This window comes from Cryptomeria japonica, chromosome 5, assembly GCF_030272615.1.
Source record: "Cryptomeria japonica chromosome 5, Sugi_1.0, whole genome shotgun sequence".
Classification (NCBI taxonomy): Eukaryota; Viridiplantae; Streptophyta; class Pinopsida; order Cupressales; family Cupressaceae; genus Cryptomeria; species Cryptomeria japonica.
Window position 1 is genome coordinate 287409551 of NC_081409.1, and position 20300 is coordinate 287429850.

The 20300-nt window shown below is 41.3% G+C and overlaps 1 protein-coding gene across 5 annotated transcripts in view; it reads right to left on the reverse strand.

Annotated features, from left to right (window-relative positions):
• LOC131045794 (uncharacterized) overlaps nt 1–20300 on the reverse strand; it is a 266420-nt gene that overhangs the window by 182331 nt on the left and 63789 nt on the right. For all 5 annotated transcript variants that reach the window (XM_059221422.1, XM_057979440.2, XM_057979441.2 and 2 more), the window contains one exon: nt 2767–2860. In XM_059221422.1, the coding sequence (XP_059077405.1) occupies nt 2767–2860 (94 nt within the window). The remainder of the gene's footprint in view (nt 1–2766; nt 2861–20300) is intronic.

Sequence of the window (20300 nt, forward strand, 5' to 3'; positions counted from 1 at the left end):
CTCAATGTTATTGCTAGAAACCAACAGAATTGCATAAGGATGCTTGTCTAATGTTCTGATCCCTGTAAAAAGTTGTAATAGCCACCATGGGAAATCCTGCAGAAGTGTAAAAAATATAACCAAATGCTCAAGTCTTAATAATGAAACCTACTTGCCAATAGTGGCATGTTGTGATGGTTAAGTTGTTGTGTTGTTGTTCTTAAGTTGTTGTGTTGTTGTTCTTGCCATCAAGGTTCAAATCCCACCGGTTCATAGCTCCGGGTTAAAAGCGTTTGCCCCTTAAAAAAAAAAAAATAATGAAACCTACTTCTTGCTTGGGTTGTTTCTTTAGATTACAAAAAATAATTATGTCCCTATTTTGATTTTGTTTTGTATACTTGCATATTAAAGTAATTTTGTAGTGTTTCTGTAATGGTCATTCAGTTAGGATCTTTCCTTTCGTAGTTAGTTTCTTTTTAGTATGTTTCCTTTCATGTTTACTTGCATATTAAAGTAATTTTGTAGTGTTTCTATAATGGTCATTCAGTTAGGATCTTTCCTTTCGTAGTTAGTTTCTTTTTAGTATGTTTCCTTTCATGTTTCTATAGATCGTCCGGTAATTTTCTATAGGAGTATTCCTCTCCTTAATTAGTTACAACATCACTTAATCAATTATTATTTCATGGTATTAGAGCTTAGGTTCTTTTTTGGCCAATTTTTTTTACTAAAAAAATTTTTGAGTTTTCTTATTTTTTTCCACAAAAAATCATGCAAGGGTTTTACTTGATTTTTTCCACAAAAAACAGGGATTTTTATTTGTGTTTACTACTCATGACGGCCTTGAGTAAAAATAATTTAACAGATCGGGGGGTTTTGTGTGATTTTCTCCTCAAAAAATGTGCATGAGTTTTCTGATTTTTTTCCATAAAAAATCACGAAAGGGTCGTGCTTGATTTTTTCTACAAAAATCAGAGAGTTTTATTTCTGTTTACTGCTCGTGATGGCTGCGAGTAAAAAAATTTTGAACAGACTGAGAGATTTATACGATTCTCTCCACAAAAATCGTGGATGGGTTTTTTTATTTTTATCCTCAAAAAATCATGGTTTCTTTGTTCGTTTTTTGCACGATTTGTCACCCAAAAATTGTGGGTTCTTTCTCTGTTGGTGGGTTTTCTAATTTTTCTCCACAAAAAACCATGGAGGGTTTTGCACGATTTTCTATTCAAAAATCGTGGTTTCTCTGTTCGTTTTTTGCACGATTTTTTCACATAAAAATCATGGGTTCTTTCTTTGTTCAAGGGTTTTCTGATTTTTTCCACAAAAAACCATGATGGGTTTTTTGCATGAGTTTTGAGAAGCTAATCTTGGTGTCTCTGGATAAAGGGGGGGATGGCTTTGTTACCTAACATCATGTTCGAAGAATTGCAATAGAAGAACTATGGTAAACTTGGTCATATCCAGAAGTTCTGCAGAACTAGGGAGGGTCTCAGCAGCAAGCTCATGTCGCAGAGCGTTCCAAGGAGAAGGGGACAGCCTTCTATACATTCGTGGCCAAATGACCTACAGATTATGTCAAGTTTTATGTAGGGTAGTTAGTAGAATGACCATTAAGGGAGGGTATTAAAGTAATTTTGTAGGGTTTCTGTAATGATAATTCAGTTAGGATCTTTCCCTTTTGTAGTTAGTTTCTTTTTAGTATGTTTTCTTTCATGTTTCTATTCTCAATGATTTCCATTATGGAAAAATTGTCTTGTAATTTTCTATATAAGGAGTATTCCTCTCCTAATTAATTACAACATCACTCAATCAATTATAATTTCATTGCACTGTCCCACTTTATGTTTATTTTCCTAAGACAAAAGTATTTAAGTGATATTTCACATAAATGTCCAAATATGCCATTTTCTTTCCATGGCAAAGGAATTAATTTGAATTGTCAATAGATCTTTCATCTACTAGTGAAATTGAATAGTTTTGAACGAGCCGATCAAATCATGCTGAATGCAAGGCCCCCAACACCATAAGGGATGAGACCACAATCATGCCCCAAGCAACTTTGGTAGAATGGATACCCCTCAGTCCTTCACTTTCAGCTGAAGAGGTTTCACCCTACGGCTCATGCTCCCATATCAGATAGAAAAATAATCTTGTGGATGATATAAAATCCTCCATAAAAAATAAAAACAAAAATAAAAAACCATTTGAGTTGACTAACATGGGTAGACTATGATACAAAACTAACAACACAGCAATTCCCATATTCCTTTATCACTACATGGCATGCCTATATTTTGAAGCAAGCCCGTATGATCTAGGGCACAAAACTAATAGTCTTGCAATAGTCTTCTTTTTACATTGAGATAAAACCTGGTCAATGTTTTTGTTTTATTGATGTAAACCATATTGATGCTACATCTACTTGAAGATTCCTATGATTCTAAATCAATGTGCTTAAAGGGCAAATAGTAATCATAAATTTATTAAATTACCAATTTGCTTCGATGCATGCATCTATCCCATTATTCTTCAAAAAGTGCATTCCATAAACATCAAATTCAAATAAACGATACAACTTGCTCTATATAGCATATACAAACAAGCTGTTAACATAAAAGATATTAGTGGTGCTTGTTATAGACAGTTTGAGGCAAGTAATTAGATTTCTACACACAATTACACAAAAATTGGTTCGTGTATAGGACTGTGAACAATAACATTTACCTATTCAAAATGAAGCTTTAAACTTTTAAGAAAATGAAGGATAAGAAATAGAAAGCATGCCACTACCTGATAGCATGGTTTCAATGTCCATATTATCCAGACAATAAGAAATTGGGTTCTTGAAACCTTCAAACAACAAGAAGAATGCTCCATTTACTACCTAATGAGAAAATGTTGCATAAAACCAACAACAAAATGGTAAGAAATTGTGAAAGGACATAGCATTCCCACAAGTACAGATTTGTTTTGATAATCATAAGTACACCAATAACAAAATATTTCATGTGAAGATAGAAAAGAAGAGGCAAAACAAATACGAATCATATTCCAAAAATATATCCACATCTATAAGAAAACCATGGCAGCTCAACAATTCTTCATAATTTATGACAGACTCCCTCGACAATCTCCCGTTTTGGTATTAGGGCCTATCTGGTATTGGATACATAAGCAAAATGAATTGACACACATTGATCAGCAATCAGACTCTTCTCTGAGGGGAAACAACCTCTTGAACTTCTTAATAGTCATTTTAAGTAGATGTGTCTCAAACCCTCGAATGATAGCAACAAGATTCTAGAAAAGTTGTCACATTTTTTGTGCAATAAAGTTTGGTGGTCTGAACATTGCAATCCAAAAAAAAAAGTTCGTTACCATTTACTTAATAAGACAGGAGGAACAGCCTAAATAATTTAATGTTAGAAAATTAATAATAGAGTTCTTGTAAGGCCCAATCAACGTGTCATTCCTGCCATGTCCTAATTCTCTCTTAATGTTTGTGCCTTGGCATGTTTTCAGGACATACTGGCTAGATAGATTATCTTGCAGATATTTGCATTGGATTTCTGCCATTAGATGTCTATAATTACCGGTGTGCTAACCCATACTTGGTGTTGATTTCTGTTCATGTTTGTATCCATACATTGACCATGCTTGGCTAGTATGATATCATTTTGTGAGCTAAATAAGTTTGATTAGAGTATCACTTGTGCATTGTGTTCTGACTCCTGAGAGTGCTTGTCATTAGTATGTTGTGTTATATCATAATTATGATTACATAGATAGAGATGATATGTATAATTGTCATGCTTTGAGATGTTATATGTACTTTGTTTTCCGTGGATGAGAACATGTTGATATATTAGCTCAATTTTGCTTTCACTATGATCTTGGCACATTGAGTGTGTAATACTTATACAGGTGATTGCTGAATGGAAGGTACGAGGACAAGAATATCATGTATATCACTTACCATCTCATTTCGCTATATGAAAGTTTGAGACCTCTGTGTGTGCTGACCAATTTACCTAGTCCCTATGGTACTTGCGAGTTGTGAGAGTGTTTACATGTCTCCATAGTTGATTTGACCTCTATGTGACATTTGGGTAATTTCCACATTTCTTGGAGAAAGTTGGAAAGTATGTTATTTTTCAGTTAATTCATTTTTAGTGAATTTTGGGATTTGAGTCCCTTTAATGATTTAATATGATTTTTGAGTTCATAAATTAGAAATTCAGCTTCTATTTAAATATTTCTTTTTCAACCTTCTTGACATTTATGGCTATTATTCATTCTAATTAGATCTTTGAGCTGACATCTTGGTTTGGGGTTGGGATAAATCTAATGTCTTGAGTAAGGATTTGTTCCATATGTAATGGCTGAAAGGAAGCAAAGATCCAAAAACACTTCCTACACTAATTTAAAAGAAGAAATGAACAAAAACTAAATACCCATAACACAACGATGTGTCTTGGAAAAACTCTTTTGGAAAAAAATCTAGCATTCAGAGTCCAAATGAAAATATTAATCAACAACAATATCAATTACAATACAATCCAAGCAAGGAGCCCTCACAAGAGACAACACTTAAATCTAGAGTACCACCAGCCATAATTGAAAAACTCGGACTCGGCGAAAACTTGGCAGGCCCAAATTATTTTAAAACTCGGGACTTTACAAAAACTAGAGGAGATCTCGAAATAACTCATATGCATAATGCAAAAAATCATACGCATAATACAACAAAGAAAGGGTACACAGACATATTTTGTCATCCAATATAATCAAGTGACAATGAGCCTAGGGCTAGTATCACTCATTACTAGTTGACACTTGACATAGGCAAAGCAAGGAATGGTCGATGGAGAATCAAAAACATGTGTAGTCGTGTGCCACCACCCTTTGCATCCTAAAAAAATCCTGGGAACCCCTTAAAAAAATCAGAAGTCCTTACTAATGCTTATGCATTTCTTTTTTACTGATTTTTGGCGATTCAAAAGCATAAAATTGCACATTTTCCTGAAAAAATCACCACGCATTTTTGTCAATACTTGACGCTGAGTAAAATGGTGAGAAACCCGTTGGCACATTTCCTGTGCGAGTACTCACAGTGTATTTAAAACTGCTACCAACAACATAACAATGCCTATAAATATGCTAAACAAACTCCATGCCAAGCACCCAATAACTAGAGAAACCAATGCATGAATCCAACAAAGAGAAACCACATAACCATGAGCTAATACAACCCAACACAACGCACAAATCCCCTTGTCAAGTTCCAATGACCAAATCCAAAGAAAAGTCTACATGCTAAATATAGCATATTCCTTACGTAAGGATATGTCATAACATGTAATATTTATCCCCCAAGCTTGAGCACTCAAACTTGTATTGTTCAAACCTTCCCAAGATGTTTTATGATAATCATAATCACATGTCTTGGCTTGGTGAAGTTTCTTGGTTAGCATTTGCAACTCCCTTCTATAGTTGTCTTATGTGTCATAGATGATCTTAAATTTTTTATGTAGAATCTTAAGTTTTTGAGGCATAACTTTTGATGTAAGAAACTGATTGAACCCATTTTGTTTTTCTAATTTAAGATCTTGGAGAGATCCATGTCACCATAACACACTTTAGCTATTCAAATTCCATTAACATAATTTTTAGAGCCAAAAATGACCTATGGAGCCCAAAAATTGCAATTTTGTGTTTTCAACACTAAGATAAAATGTTGAAACCAATGTTACTAGACTCGAACTCAGCGAGCTAGTTTTGGACTCGGCACTAACTTGGCAATGTTAGTGTAGGTATTTATTTTCTCTTATGTTAGGGAATATTTATGTTTCCTACACATTATTAAGCTTGCTTAGGTTATATTAGAATGGTTAGTATGGAGACACGTGGCATAATCCTACAATCACATGTGTCATTCACACCCATATTTAGGTTGTTGAATGTCACACTCTTTTGGATTTATTAGCCACCTCCCCATAACCATTTCTTGCCCTTACCTGAGTTGGCATAACCATGTATTTGGCATCTACCAAGTAGGTAAAACTCCCTCCTATTTTGGACTATTGGGAGTTATTATTCCTCTTGGTTTTATATGCTCATATTTTGTTATATAAACAAGCCCTCACCTCTCCCTATGCTAAGTACTGAGAATTAGAACACTAGCTCAGATTATGAGTCTAGTTCAGTGCTAGGAGAGTACTGAGTTTTGTTCAGCTCTTGGATTTTTGTCTTGCTTTCCTTCAGCCACATTGATCTTGGGTGGCTTCAAAGCTAAATTTAACAAGCAAATTCAAAAACCCAAGAAATTCAGAGACTTTCAAGGATTGAAAACTTGTTACATGCCTCCTTTAATAAATGAACCTGAAAGACACAATAACCCCATCAAATAGAAGCTAATTTGATCACATACACAAGTACACATCAGTTTCACATAACTATAGATGAAAATTTTAGTAGAAGGAAATAACACATTTAAATATATAAATATTGTCAAATGTATACAAACTCATGAAACATGAAATCCATGGCATCAAAAGCTTCAAACAAATATCAAAACAAAAGCTAGAAGTCTATGGCTCAAAGGAGCCCGCAACCCTCCTGAGTGGGCATCTAGATAGGTTTTGGATGATGTTTCTAACCTGATATATGCCTTTGTCTTAATGACACCCACACCAACATCCAAAGTGTCTACTCATGCACTATCCTCCTAATCTGCCACGGCTACTAGCTTAGCCTCACTATCTAACTGGTCAACCAAATCGAGGTCCTCATCACTAAAGATAGGATCCTCAACCTCAGTGATCCAATCAAATTGTGGATCCACCTCCATTAGCGTGATGGGGGATAAGTCACTACCCAAAATCCGTCTATGGCGAAGATGAAGGTTGCAATGAACACAGACTAGATCATTCAACCTTTGAAAAGATAGTCTGTTGCTCTTCTTAGAGTGTGCGTGATTCAACAATTGATTTTTGCCCAAACTCCTTTTTGGTTTGCCTACAATGCAATCCAAATTTGGCTAACAACTCTTTTTCCTTCTCCTTTGGCTTGAAAATGAAATGCAGTTACTTTTAGGGTGGAGGAAATATATGTCAAAAAAAATCAAGTTGAAGTATTAAATTTTATCTTTTTTTGTTGCATTTTTCCCATGTCTGCCATGGTCAAGTCTAGGACTCGAGACTTACCTAGACTAGGCAAGTCTGGCAAGTCCACTAGACTCAACAAGCTTGGCAAGACTCGATAACCAAGTCTCCCAGACCCAGCGAGGGTGCCTCGCCTCAAGCCGGGAAGTTTCCTAGAACTTTAGTTGAGACACCTTTCCTAACAAAGGGAACCCATTATGTCATTTCATTATACTGTTTTGGGAATAGAAAAGTGAGAGGAAAAACTTGAGAGGAACGTATTTCCAACCATTGTGCAAAAGAATTCTTAGAGTTTGTGAAGTTTCCTTTGTGATTTAATGGAGGATTTCCTTCTATTTACTCATTTGGAGCTTGATGGAGCTCACCTTGTGCTTTGTGGACCTTGCCAAAAGTCTAGGTGAATCAATGGTTCGCTCTTCTTCACAAGGTAAGTCATTGGAAACAATGGAAGGTATATCCTTTTATTTGTTTGTTTTATTTTATTCTCTTACCTCCTATGCAATATGTTTGAAATGACATCTTGATGTCATGAATGGTTGTCTATTTATTGTCATTGAGTTATATTTCTTGATCCTTTGTGAATCCTTTCTTGAGTCTTGTGTGAGACTCTTGCGTGTGCTTGAGAATGGCCTGGTTGGTAGTGTATCCATGGTCATTCTCCGTAGCTTGAGAATTGCCCAAAGTGGCATACACATCTATTGCACTTGATAACAATAATATGGTAGGCTAACAACAACAACATTTTCTGCCCTCTTCTTGAAAATCTCTTTGGTAGCTTGGAGAACTATGCTTAGCTTTTGATTGTTTGAAAAAAATTATTACATAATTATTATTCTTATGGGTTCCAAGTATGTATCACATATCGATGCTATGAGATAACAGTCCACTACTTACTTGACTAAATTTGCATTGGAATTGGATTAGTTGATGAAACTAAGGACTTTGCTTGAAAGAAGAAAAACATGGTTCAATTTTGAAAGATGTCACTTTGCAATCCTAAGGGATGGACCTCATTGGCTATTGTATTTGTGATTCAACATGCTATAGGGTAGGTCCATGAGACTGTTTGCCTCACTGGGTAAACAGAAGGAATACAGAAGTAATGCAGAAATAAACAATGCAATAACAACATGAATACGAGAATAAGCTTTCCATTAATAACTCAGAGTGTATCCAATGTTCATAGTATTATCTATCGTAAACATCCCACCCTTCAATACCCGCAGGTAGTACAATATATAACAGCCGAAGGGGTGCGACACAACCATCGCGACTCCAACTACCTACCCGTCGGCTAACTAACTACTAACAAATAACATTACTACCAAAACATAAGATATACATATTTTCCGACAACATCATCCCCCCCAAAAAGAAGTCGTCTCCAACGACTAACAACAAAAATGGAGACAACGCAACCCATACAAAATATACATCCAAGACCAAACTAAGGAGGGGGCTGGGGAAGCGTCCTTGACGTAGAAGGCTGAGATGTCGAGGTCTGGGCCGCCAAGCGGGCACGGAGCTCATAAACCTGATGGGTACGTGCAATCACATCACGCTCCGCCACCAACACTTTCTCCAAAGCCATCTTCAACATATGCGCGGCTTCCAGCAACTCCTCTTTCGTATCCGCTGTCTCTGTCATACAGACCAATCGAGCCTGCAACAGGCTCCTCTCGACAGTGACTGCATCCAACTCCTGCTGCACGAGGCTCCTCACACTCTGCTCCGCCGAAAGGCAAGTCTCCACCTCAGCCTTCTCTGCTCGGGCCATCTCAAGCTGCGCCAACAACTGTGCCCTCTCTGCTGCCCACGAGGCCTACTGACCGGCCACATCCCTCTCCAACTCGACGCGAGCAGCCTCACGGACCGCAGACTCATGCTGCGTATGCCTTAGTGCATAGTAGGCGTCTCGATAGACCTGCTCAATCTCTCGAACGACTGCCATCACCCGACTCTCCACAATGGGCTCACGCACAATCCAAGCCTGTAGCATCTCATCCATCTGAGTAGTTGGCCATCCCGGAGACTCAAAACATGCAGCAAAGGCTGCGGGGCAGCCCACCCGCATAAACTGTAGGACCCTCTCTAACTCCCCCACAACCTGCTACAATGCTCGCGTCTGGACCGTGGCCACCACTCGCCTACCCCTCGTCACCATGTCAACTAAATAGGCCTCAATGTCCTCCCCCTCCTGCTCCGAAGGCAGTGACTGTGATGGACATGGCATCTATGAAAGAGCGCCAAGGAGTAACTCAGAAGTCTTTGTTGGAACCGATACAGCCGCATCCTGCTGGTATGAAGGTACCTCCTCCGCCACTAGAGGTATAGCATCCCCCTGCTCCTGGATGGCAGAGACGACCTCTCCTGCCTCGTTCCCAACTGCTGGTACATGTGCCTCACCAGAGGAATCATCCAAGTCTACTACCTCAGCTCGAGTCTCTCGACAAGGTGAGAATACAGCAACTCCCACGGGTGGTACCACTGTCATCTGAAATCACTGAGTCAACCAGCTCTCCATTGCCACTACCAACAGGTCTGTACTGGGGATCCTCGGGACTCTCTGCATCTCTACAACCAGAGTGTGTATCACCATAGCCATGGGTTCCTCCAACAAGGAGGCAGAAACGGTCACCACTGCCTCAAGTCCAACAACATCCAACTGCACCTGAGGCTCCATATCAACCACCTCCCTCAATCCCTGCTCCTCATCTACCACTACTCGATGCGGCGACCCATCTACACACGACTCCGCTATGTCTTCGGTAAGTGCCTCCGTAGCTGGAGCCGATCTCAAAGGTGGTGCTCGACCCTGCGGAGGTGATACTGCCTGCTGCTGGATGGCGCCAAGTGCAACTGGCGTGCGGCTCTACCCAAATGCCGGAATAGAGGTGCCTCCCACTCCAGATGACATCACAGGTGTGCCCATCGATAGCAAGGGTGGGGCAAAAAGGACCCTCTCCCCAGTTGGATCCATCCTCCACTCCTCCGTCGCCCTGCTGCTATCATCCTCTTCATCCTCCGCCTCCGAAGCCTCTGTACTACTGGAAGCCTCCCTCCCACTATCAGGTTCCCCTGAGGCCGTATCTACCATCCATTTTCGCTTCGCAGAAGAGTACCCAATGTCAAGGTGTCTCCAATACATGATAGGAGGCTCACCTGCTGCCAACGGTCCCTGCGGCCGTACCTCCAACTCTGCCTCCGACACTACTTCCCGCGTGGCCTCCAAGAATAGTCCTATGGCATACTAGGGCATATAAAACGAGTGATGTCGCATCGTCAAGAACTCATACATTCACTCTGCTAGCAACGCAGCCCAATCGTACACAATGTCATTCATAAGCCCGTTCATGAGCATAATCTGAGGGAGGGCGATGTCCAACGCCCTACCAGATCCCGTCAACCTGCTCTTAATGACATCCATTATGCACCGCCAATGGCCCTCTGCAACAAAGGTCTTGCGTATTACTCGTCCCTTCATGGCATCAGCCACGCTGTCCAGCTCCGTTGTCGTCAAGTTTCAGGATACTAATTCAATCCAATATTCTTTCTCCTCACGCTTCATCTTCTTAGCCTTCAACTCGATTTTCCTACCCTGTCTGCCTGGGATGCCGAATACTCTGGTAAAGTCCACAGCTTTGAAGGATATGGTAACATCCTTCCTGAGATACTCAAAAGTACTCGTCCGTGTGTGTCTGTCAAAGGTGTCCACCATGAACCGTAGGGCACCCTCATACTCGCGGATAGGAAACACGAGCATTCGAAAAGCCCACTCCACTTCTGCCCTACGAAGGTTCTGCTTCACCAAATCATCGTCGGGAGTGTCCTGCCACCATTTCCGGCATTCAAACCCGTTTAGGCCCTCGAAGGTGATATTTTGAGGAGACAATGTATTTTCTCCACTTGTCGCAGGTTGTGGTGCTTTCTGCTTTTTCTTCTGACTTGCGCTGGCATCCATTGTGCTGCCTGCAACACGCATGCCTGATGACAGGACCCTATTATTTCTATTCATCTGGCTGCTACTAGAGGAAGCCTGCAACTGCTTCTTCCAACTCCGTTTCCCAGCCGACTCCATTTATTTCTCCTGTAACTGATTTCTAGTTATAGCCGTACGGTTGCGTAACCACATTGACTACCCTCTGGATGGCTGTGTATGGCTGCGTGTGCCTGCCCTGTGCTTGCGTGGGCGCTGCGTTGTTGGGCGGAGTGCGTGTTTGTGTTTATGTCTTTGCGTTTGGGCGGATTGCATGTTTGTATTTATGTCTTTGCGTTTGGGCAGGGGATGCTGCGTGTGCGTGTTTATGTCTTTGCGTTGGCGGTGGTATCCACTGCACGATGGTTCCACCATCGATGGCCCCACCACACGGTGTTTCCACCACCGGTGTTGCCACCGCACAGTGGTTCCACTGTCGATGGCCCCACCACACGGGGTTTCCACCGCCGGTGTTGCCACCGCATGGTTGTTCCACCGCCAGTGGTTCCACCGTCGGTGGTCCCATCGTCAGTGTTGTCACCGCCGGTGGTTCCACCGTCGATGGTCCCACCGCCGGTGTTGCCACCGCCTGTGGTTCCACCGCACGGTGGTCCACCGTCGTTCCTTTTTTTTTTCCCCCGTACGGTCCCTTCTCGTACTTTTTTTTTTTTTACAAAATACTGGTCAAACGCCCTGATTAGAGGGTCCAGGTTCCCTCCATTCGTGGTAAACCTTCAATTTGAACCCGTTCACGACTTCAATCACTTCGCGGTCGTCCAATGTCCACAGCCGAACCGATCCATTTGCTGCGACTTCGCAAACTTTGTAAGGTCCTAGCCACCTCACTTTAAATTTTCCAGGTTTAATTTCATTTCACCCATTATATTTCAACACGAGTTGTCCTGGGGTGAACTTCATTCACTTTAGATGCTTATCGTGCCACAACTTCCTCCTTTGTTGCATTGTCTCGGTTGCCCACTGAGCCATCATCCGCTTCTCATCAAGTTTATTCAGAGCATAAAGTCGCTCCCTCAAGCTCTCCATATCGCCGAGTCTATTATCTATTGCAATACGAAGACTCGATACCCATGAATTCGGCGGGCACCACTACTTCCTGCCCATACATGAGTTGGAAGGGCGTTTGTTCCGTAGTCACTTTGTACGTCATGCGGTAAGCCCACAACACGGAGGGTAACTTTTCTTCCCAATCTTCCCCTTTGACCCCGCACAACTTATAAATGACTCCTACAAGGATCTTGTTTGTGGCCTCCGCCTACCCATTGGCTTGAGGCTAGTAAGGACTCGTCAGAGAATGGAAGATCTTAAATTCTGTCGTGAGCAACTTAATAACATTATTGACAAAATGGTCACCTCGGTCACTCGTCAGCTGCATGGGGATACCATAACGAGTAATGATTTGCTCATAAATAAATCTGGTTGTACTCACCGCCGAGTTATCGGGTACGGCCCGTGCTTCCACCCACTTAGTCAAATATTCTGTGGCTACCACGATGTATCTGCACCGCCTAGCACGGCTGACTTTGAGTGGTCCGGCAAAGTCCAACCCCCATCGTTCAAATAATTCCTACACGCGCGAGGGGTTGAGCGGCATAAAGTTCCGCTTCAATGGTTTCCCAGCCCTTGGGCACGTGTCGCAACCAACAACCCATTCTCGGGCATCATTATATAGCGTGGGCCACCACAAGCCCGCGAGTAGCACTTTCCGTGCAGTAGTGTCCGGTCCCATGTGTCCCCCTATCGGCCCCTCATGCGCCTCTCGGAGAACTCCTGGCACCTCCTCCTCCATCACACATCTTCTGAGTATTTGATCCAGTCCCATCTTATATAACAGTCCATTGATCAGTTAGAATGTTCGACTTCGTAAAACCAATTTCCTTCATTCTCCTAGTAGCATGCCTAGCGGAAAGACTGAAGTAGAAAGATACTCCCCGATGGTCGTGTACCATGGTTGCAATGCAGCAATTTGGAATAAGTCGGCATCTAGAAAATCATCGTCCACCCCTTTCGCTGGTTCTCCTGACTTTATGCGTGATAATTGGTCCGCTATCACATGGCTTTTCCCAGGCCGTACAATAATGGTGAACGTAAACTCTTGCAGCAAGAGTAGCCATCGACTAATCCTTCCCTGAATTATCGGCTTGTTGACCAAGTACATGAGGGCTTGATGGTCTACGTACAATGTGAACGGTGTCGCCAACAGATAGTGTTTGAATTTTTGTACCACATAGATCATCCCCAATGCCTCTCGTTCTGTTGTGCTGTAATTTTTCTCCGCTTTGGATAACAGTCTACTGGCAAAATAGACGGGATGATCCAACCTGTGTTCTCCCACTTGGACCAGTGTGGCACCGATCGCAAAGTTTGAAGCGTCCACATGCACATGGAACTCCCTGTCCCAATTGGGGTATGCGAGGATGGGGGCAGCTACCAGCCTCGTCTTCAATTCCTCAAATGCTTCACTCTTTAGGGTCCCCCAAGTGTACGGCTCACCCTTGCGAGTAAGCTTGTCCAAGGGGTGGGATATTTGTGCAAAGTTTTTTATGAACCTCCTATAGTAACATATATGGCCTAGGAAGGACTTTACCCCGGTGACATCCGTAGGAGGCTCCATCTCCACGATCACCCATATTTTGTCTGGGTACCATAAATCGACATTTTTTTGGATTAAGGGCCAGCCTTGCCCTTCGACATCTCTCCAGGCACTCTCTGAGGGCTACCAAATGCATATCTTGCCCGCTATAGATGGACCAATCGTCGAGGAAGGCTTTAAAATTCCCTACCGACATCTCGTCGAATATGTGTAGTATAATTTGCTGGAATGTTGCAGGTGCATTGCATAGGCCGAATGGCATCCGGTTGTATGCATAGACACCATCTTCGACCACAAAGGCGGTCTTCAGTTTATCTTCCTCGGCAATTGAGATCTGGTTATATGCAGAGAATCCATCCATAAACGAGTACATCTCATGGCCGGCCACCTCCTCTAGTATGCTGTCCGTAAACGGGATTGGGAAGGGGTCTTTAACCGTAACTGCATTGAGACACCGAAAGTCCACACAAATCCTTCTTTGGTTAGCCTCCTCCTTTAACCTCCTCCTTTAATGAAATGACTATGGGCGACACCCATTCACTTTTCTGTACTTTGAAAATGATGTCGGCCTCCAGCATTTTTTCTATCTCTTCATTCACCTGCGCTGCATAGTTGCGATTCATCCGGTATGGTCTCTTTCGTACAGGCCGGGCTCTGGGTACCAACAAGATGCGGTGCACGCGCAGTTCGGGAGGTACCCCTTCAAGTCTTTATATGTCCATGCGAAGACGTCTTTAAACTCCTTAAATATTTTGAAGACCGCTGCCTTCAGCACGGGATCCCAATCATCCCCGACTAATATATTCTGTGGGTCCTTTCCCAGGTTTGTTGCCTTTAGCTTGGACTCTTCAAATTGAATTGGCTTGTCCTTCTCGAACTGATGTGTGGGTGCCTTCGTCCACTCGGGCTTCCCCCTCCTTAAATTCTCTGTATTCCGGAGGGAAGACCTCTGGATCGGCGAGCTCCTCTATCTGCAACATGTTGCATTGAAAAAGTTCATAGTCCTCCATTTGCCAATGGAAGAGCCCGTTGAGTGAGCACACCTCATCTTCAGAACATCCCTCCAATTCGAGTACCCCTTCACTGTTCGGCTCCATCGCGTTCTTGCCCTTGCTTTCTTTGGAACCCCCTTCCCATTTATTAGAGTCCTTTGAGTCCGAGTCGGAAGAGGCGAGCTCTTCGCCAACATCTTGGGTCCGTAGGTCAATGATATATTTCCGCCCTCCCTTCTCCATGGAGAGTGTATTTTTCTCCCAGTTATGGTTCACCCTCGCGGTGATCAAGCACACTCTCCCCAGGATGGCCTCATAGCCTTTCTTCTTCAAGGGAATAACTACAAAATCTAACAGGAATGGCTGCGTACCAATTGTCACTTGTTGGGCCATCAATATGCCGAGTGGCTTGATGCCCTGTTGGTTGGCTCCCACCAGATTAAATGTGGATGGCCACAGGGTGGGTTTCCCCAGCCTCTTCCATGTCTCCTCTGGTAGTACATTCACCCCAGCACCCCCGTCCACAATGGTGTCCTTCAGAATGGTCCCAAGGATGCCCATTTCTACCACAGCTGGGTGTCTACCACTGTTCAAGGCTAGTAACATCGGGTCAGTGGAAGGGCTGACGGGAACCTCCACCTGCGGTGGGTGCTTAGCACATTGTTGAGGATGGCAGTCCTTAAATGTGGCATGGAGTCTAGGTCTTTTACCTTTATCGGCACCTCCATCTGCAAGACTTGCCCAATGATATTCTTTTCCGCTTTCAAGCGGGTTGAGGGACTCATCATCTCCGTGTTCTTTCGTCCTTCTGCCACCATCTCCCGTTCAATGTCGGCCTTCGCCTCCCGCAGTCTCTCCTTCTCTGTGCGGGGGTCGAGATACATTGCCTTCTTTGCCTGCGCGCAAGTGATCGCCAATACTTCTTTGTCTTCACTTGTCTTCTCAATATTGAGCAAATTAACCCCCAGCTTAGGACATTTTGTGTCATCATGATCACCAGGCCGCACCATCTACACAGGCTCTGGGGGGTTTTTGTATTGACTTAAAGCATTAACTGCATAACAGATATCTGACCTTGTATTTACCAGGTACATTAGGGACCCAATCATCTGTTTGTATTGAGTAGGGTCAGTGGGTTGTGACTCTACTGCTTCTTCTTTAAGTTTATAAATTGGTTTCCATAGGAGAGGTCATGGGCCAACAATTTAGCATTCTGAATCTTTTAAAAATATCCAAGTTATACTTTCCTTGGTTTAGTATAATGTTGTCAGAATACTACCATACTTCCAATCCTAGGAAGTAATGAAGGAGTCCCAAGTCCTTCATATCAAATTCTTTGGATAGATCTTTCTTGCATTGATCTATAAGGTGATCATTTCCTGTGATTAATAAGTCATCAACATATAAAATCAATATTAGCATATCACCTTTATTTCTTTTGTAGTAGAGATTAGGATCTGCATCATTCTTAGAGAAGCCTAGTCCTAAGAGATAGGTGTCAATTATTTCATACCAGGCCCTAGGAGCCTGTTTAAGCCCATAGAGAGCTTTCTTGAGTCTACACACATGAGACTCTGCATCATGAATTTCAAACCCTTCAGGTTGCTCTAGGTAGACTTCTTCTGAGATCTCGCCATTTAGAAATACTGTCTTAACATCCATCTGGTGTACCTTCCACCCTATTGCTGCTGCAATGGCTAATACAGCTCTTATTGATGTATACCTGGCAACAGGTGCAAAAGTTTCTTCATAATCTATTCCTTCGCTTTGTGAGAACCCTCTAGCAACAAATTTGGCCTTGTGTTTTTCAATACTGCCGTCTGTAGCATGTTTGATCTTGAAAAGCCATTTAGATGAAACAACAGATTTCTTAGTTGGCCTAGGAACAATCTCCCAAACATCATTTTCCATAATGGACTGATACTCTTCAGACATGGCATCCTTCCATACTTGATGTTCAAGTGCATCTGATACATTGTTTGGTTCGGCTTTAGAGAGATCATTCATAAGGGCAACATAGCTAGTGAATTTATTTGGCCTTTTACTTTCCCTGAAGGTCCCTGAGGGAGCAACAAACTTCTGAGCTTCTGCTACAGCCTTGGTGGCCCATAGTGATCTTTTCTTGAGGTTTTCTCTAGGTGTACTTTGAGTTTCACTTATAGTTTCCTCAGGATTCTCCCTCTAAAGCTCAGGAGTAGGATCTTTATCTATGCTAGGGGTAGGGATATAGACTTCAAGGTCTAGAGAGCTTTGGGCTCTTTTGAAGGCTAAGTCTTCTTCAAAGATCACATCCCTACTTAGTTCAATATTCTTTTGACCAGGTATATAGATCCTATAGGCTTTGGAGGTTTCACTATATCCTACAAGGATTCCCCTTTTTCCAGAAGGCTCTAATTTTAATCTTTTCTCCTTAGGTACATGAATATAGACAAGGCATCCAAATATCCTAAGGTGGTTGATATCTGGTTTTGATTTAGTAAAGACTTCCTCAAGGGTCTTATCTTCAAGATGGGAGTGAGGACATCTGTTTTGAATATATACAGCACTGCTAGTTGCTTCTGCCCAAAGATTGACATTTAGATTCTGATCAAGAATCATAGCTTTGGCAGCTTCAACGATTGTCCTATTTTTCCTCTCAGCTACCCCATTTTGTTGAGGGTTATAAGGTATTGTTAACTCCCTCTTAATCCCTGAATTTTTACAAAACTCTTTAAATAATTCTGATGTGTACTCCCCCTCATTATCAGTTTTTAGGGTTTTAACCTTATTTCCTGAGTTCTCTGTTAATGATTTGAATTCGTTAAACCTATTAAGGATCTCTTTTGATTCTTTACATTTCAGAAAGTAGATCCAAGTTTTCCTAGAGTAGTCATCAACAAATATTACATAATACAAAAATCCCCCCAAAGAAGGTGCGGACATGGGTCCACATACAACAGAATGAACTAACTCTAAAATTTTACTTGTTTTCCTAGTACTATTTTGAAAAGCACCCTTAGTATTTTTACCTAGGGCACATCCTTTGCATGCCCCTGAATGATATTGCTTTAACTTAGGTAGACCTGTGACAAGGTGTCCCATTGATGATAAAGCTCTAAAATTTAGGTGGCCTAGTCTTCTATGCCAGACTTCATTAGCATTTGTAGTTTCATGGATTAGGACTAAGTTGGGCTCTGTACATAGCTCATACAGGTAGCCAAGCCAATACTCTGTTGTCCATGAAGGTCACTCTGTATCCATTATCCTCTAGTGCTGATATTGAGACTAGATTTCTCTTGATGCTTGGAACATATAGTACTCCTTTAAGTTGTAATGATACACCTGACTTTAGTTTGATGGTGCAGGTTCCAACTCCTTTGACTGGATGTGTAGAGTCATCTCCGATAGTTACTTCCTCATCATTCTCCTCTTTCATGGAGTTTAGCACTTCTCTGAATCTTGTAATATGTCTGGATGAGCCACTGTCGATCACCCAGAAGTTAACTTTGTTTGATGCTTGGTTTGTGAGTGTTGAATAGAGTACATACTTCTCGGGGTCCTCTTCCCTTTTCCTGTTTTGGCAAATGTGGCTTGTTGCTTAGCTCTTTCTGGACATTTGGCAACATAGTGCCCACATTTGTCACATCTGTAACATTGAATCTGAAAAAGGTCCTTCTTGAAGATGTTCTTGCCGTGACAACCTTTTCTCTTTCTGAATTGTTTCTGTTTGCTTTTCTTGTTTGAGTTCGTATTTAGAACTTGGAGATCTTCATCTAAATTCATTTGCTTGATCCCTTTCTTATTTTGCCTTGATTCCTATTGGAGACAGTCAGCCTTTAGCCTATCAAATTTTGGAAATTGATCCCTTGCACTGATGCCTTGGACGAATGTTTCCCATATGCTAGGCAACCCATCTAGAGCAATGAGTGTTAATTCTTTGCTTTGGATCTCATATCCAAGGGTTGTCAGTTCATCCCTTAGGGCAGATATTCGAATGAAGTACGCATTGACTGATTCTCCTTTTATCATGGCTATGTGATTTATTTCTCTTTTTAAAGCCAAGGTTCTACTGGCATTAGATATCTCAAATGCATCTTCAAGTACATTGAACATGTTGTAGGTTGTCTCATGTTTCCTTATGATGGGCATAATATTATTTCTCACCCCATCAACTATGATTTTGATGGCCTTTTCATTTCCCTGTCTCCAAGTTCTTTTATCAGGTTCAGTCTCAGGTTCTTCAGTTTCAGTTTTTACAAATGATTCGATTTTATTTTCTTTTAGAATCATTTCAATTCTGAACTTCCATGTTGAGAAGTCATCACCTCCTTCGAGTCTATCTTCAAATCTAATAGCGCTAGCCATTGAAAGAATTGTGATGTTGAATATATGCTTGTTTTGAATTTTCCGCAAAATTGAACAGCCTCAGGTTCGATTTAACTATAGCTCTGATACCATGTAAATAATGTTCAATTTTCAATTCAATATGCAAGATGTATTCTAATTTATATTCTCTCTATCTATGTATTATCTATTTATCTTATAAATCTGATTATCTTCTTTTGTGTGGTAGGTGAGAGGAGCATTTATGGATTTCAATGTCCTTCTCACAAATATCTATTGGTATATATATGCAAGAGGGGAGGATCAAGCAATACCTTGACCGGTCATGTCTTATGGACATGACCGATCAAGACATTACTTGATCGCACCCATTGATTACCAATCGGTATTTATTCTAATCAACAACCCGATACTAATCAGGGTCTACGTAACTTAGTATCCAATGCCAATCAGTATTTATGTGACATGTTAACCGATGTCAATCAATGTCTAAGTGACTTGTTTAACCGATACCAATCACTTAACTAATAGTTAGATATCAAGCGGTTTATGCTTTGCCACCCGATAACAATCCGATAATCATCATTTGTTTACTGTTGAGGATTCAACCGATATAAATCGAGATACATGGTTAACCCGATAATAATCGGTGATCACATTTATAATGCAAACCGATATTAATCGGTATGCTATGCTATGATATGATTATCGATAGTTTGAACATTGATCGACTAAGTAGATTGGACATATACAAATGAAGAATTATCATCAAATGAAATAGCTTGAAGTTTCCCTGATAGTTTATCGATAGGATAAATGATTGAATGAGAGACTTCATTTATCTCTCATTCAATCATTTATCTTACCAAAGCTATCATGCATTAACACAAATGACAAATCTAGGGGATGAACCATTAGTGTCTCCTTCCATGTGTTGTTTTTCATTGTTATGTGAACTTGTACCACATTGTGTTGTGTGTCCTCTTGGGTAGATTGAGTTGTAGACATCTCTCAGCTTGCATGAATCTCATGTTGATGCTTTTGTTTTGGAGGGAGTATCACTGTGAGATGATTGTCACTAGTTGAAATGACAATCTCTCTTCATGTGTTCCACCTGCATGTCTCTTCTATATGTGTATGATTACTTATGCTACTTTTGTTATGCAGGCAATAACATGTGTGTATGTGTGTGCATTGCAATATTACTTGTGTTGTATTTGTAAACATCAAATATTTGTTCAACCTATTTTATCATACTA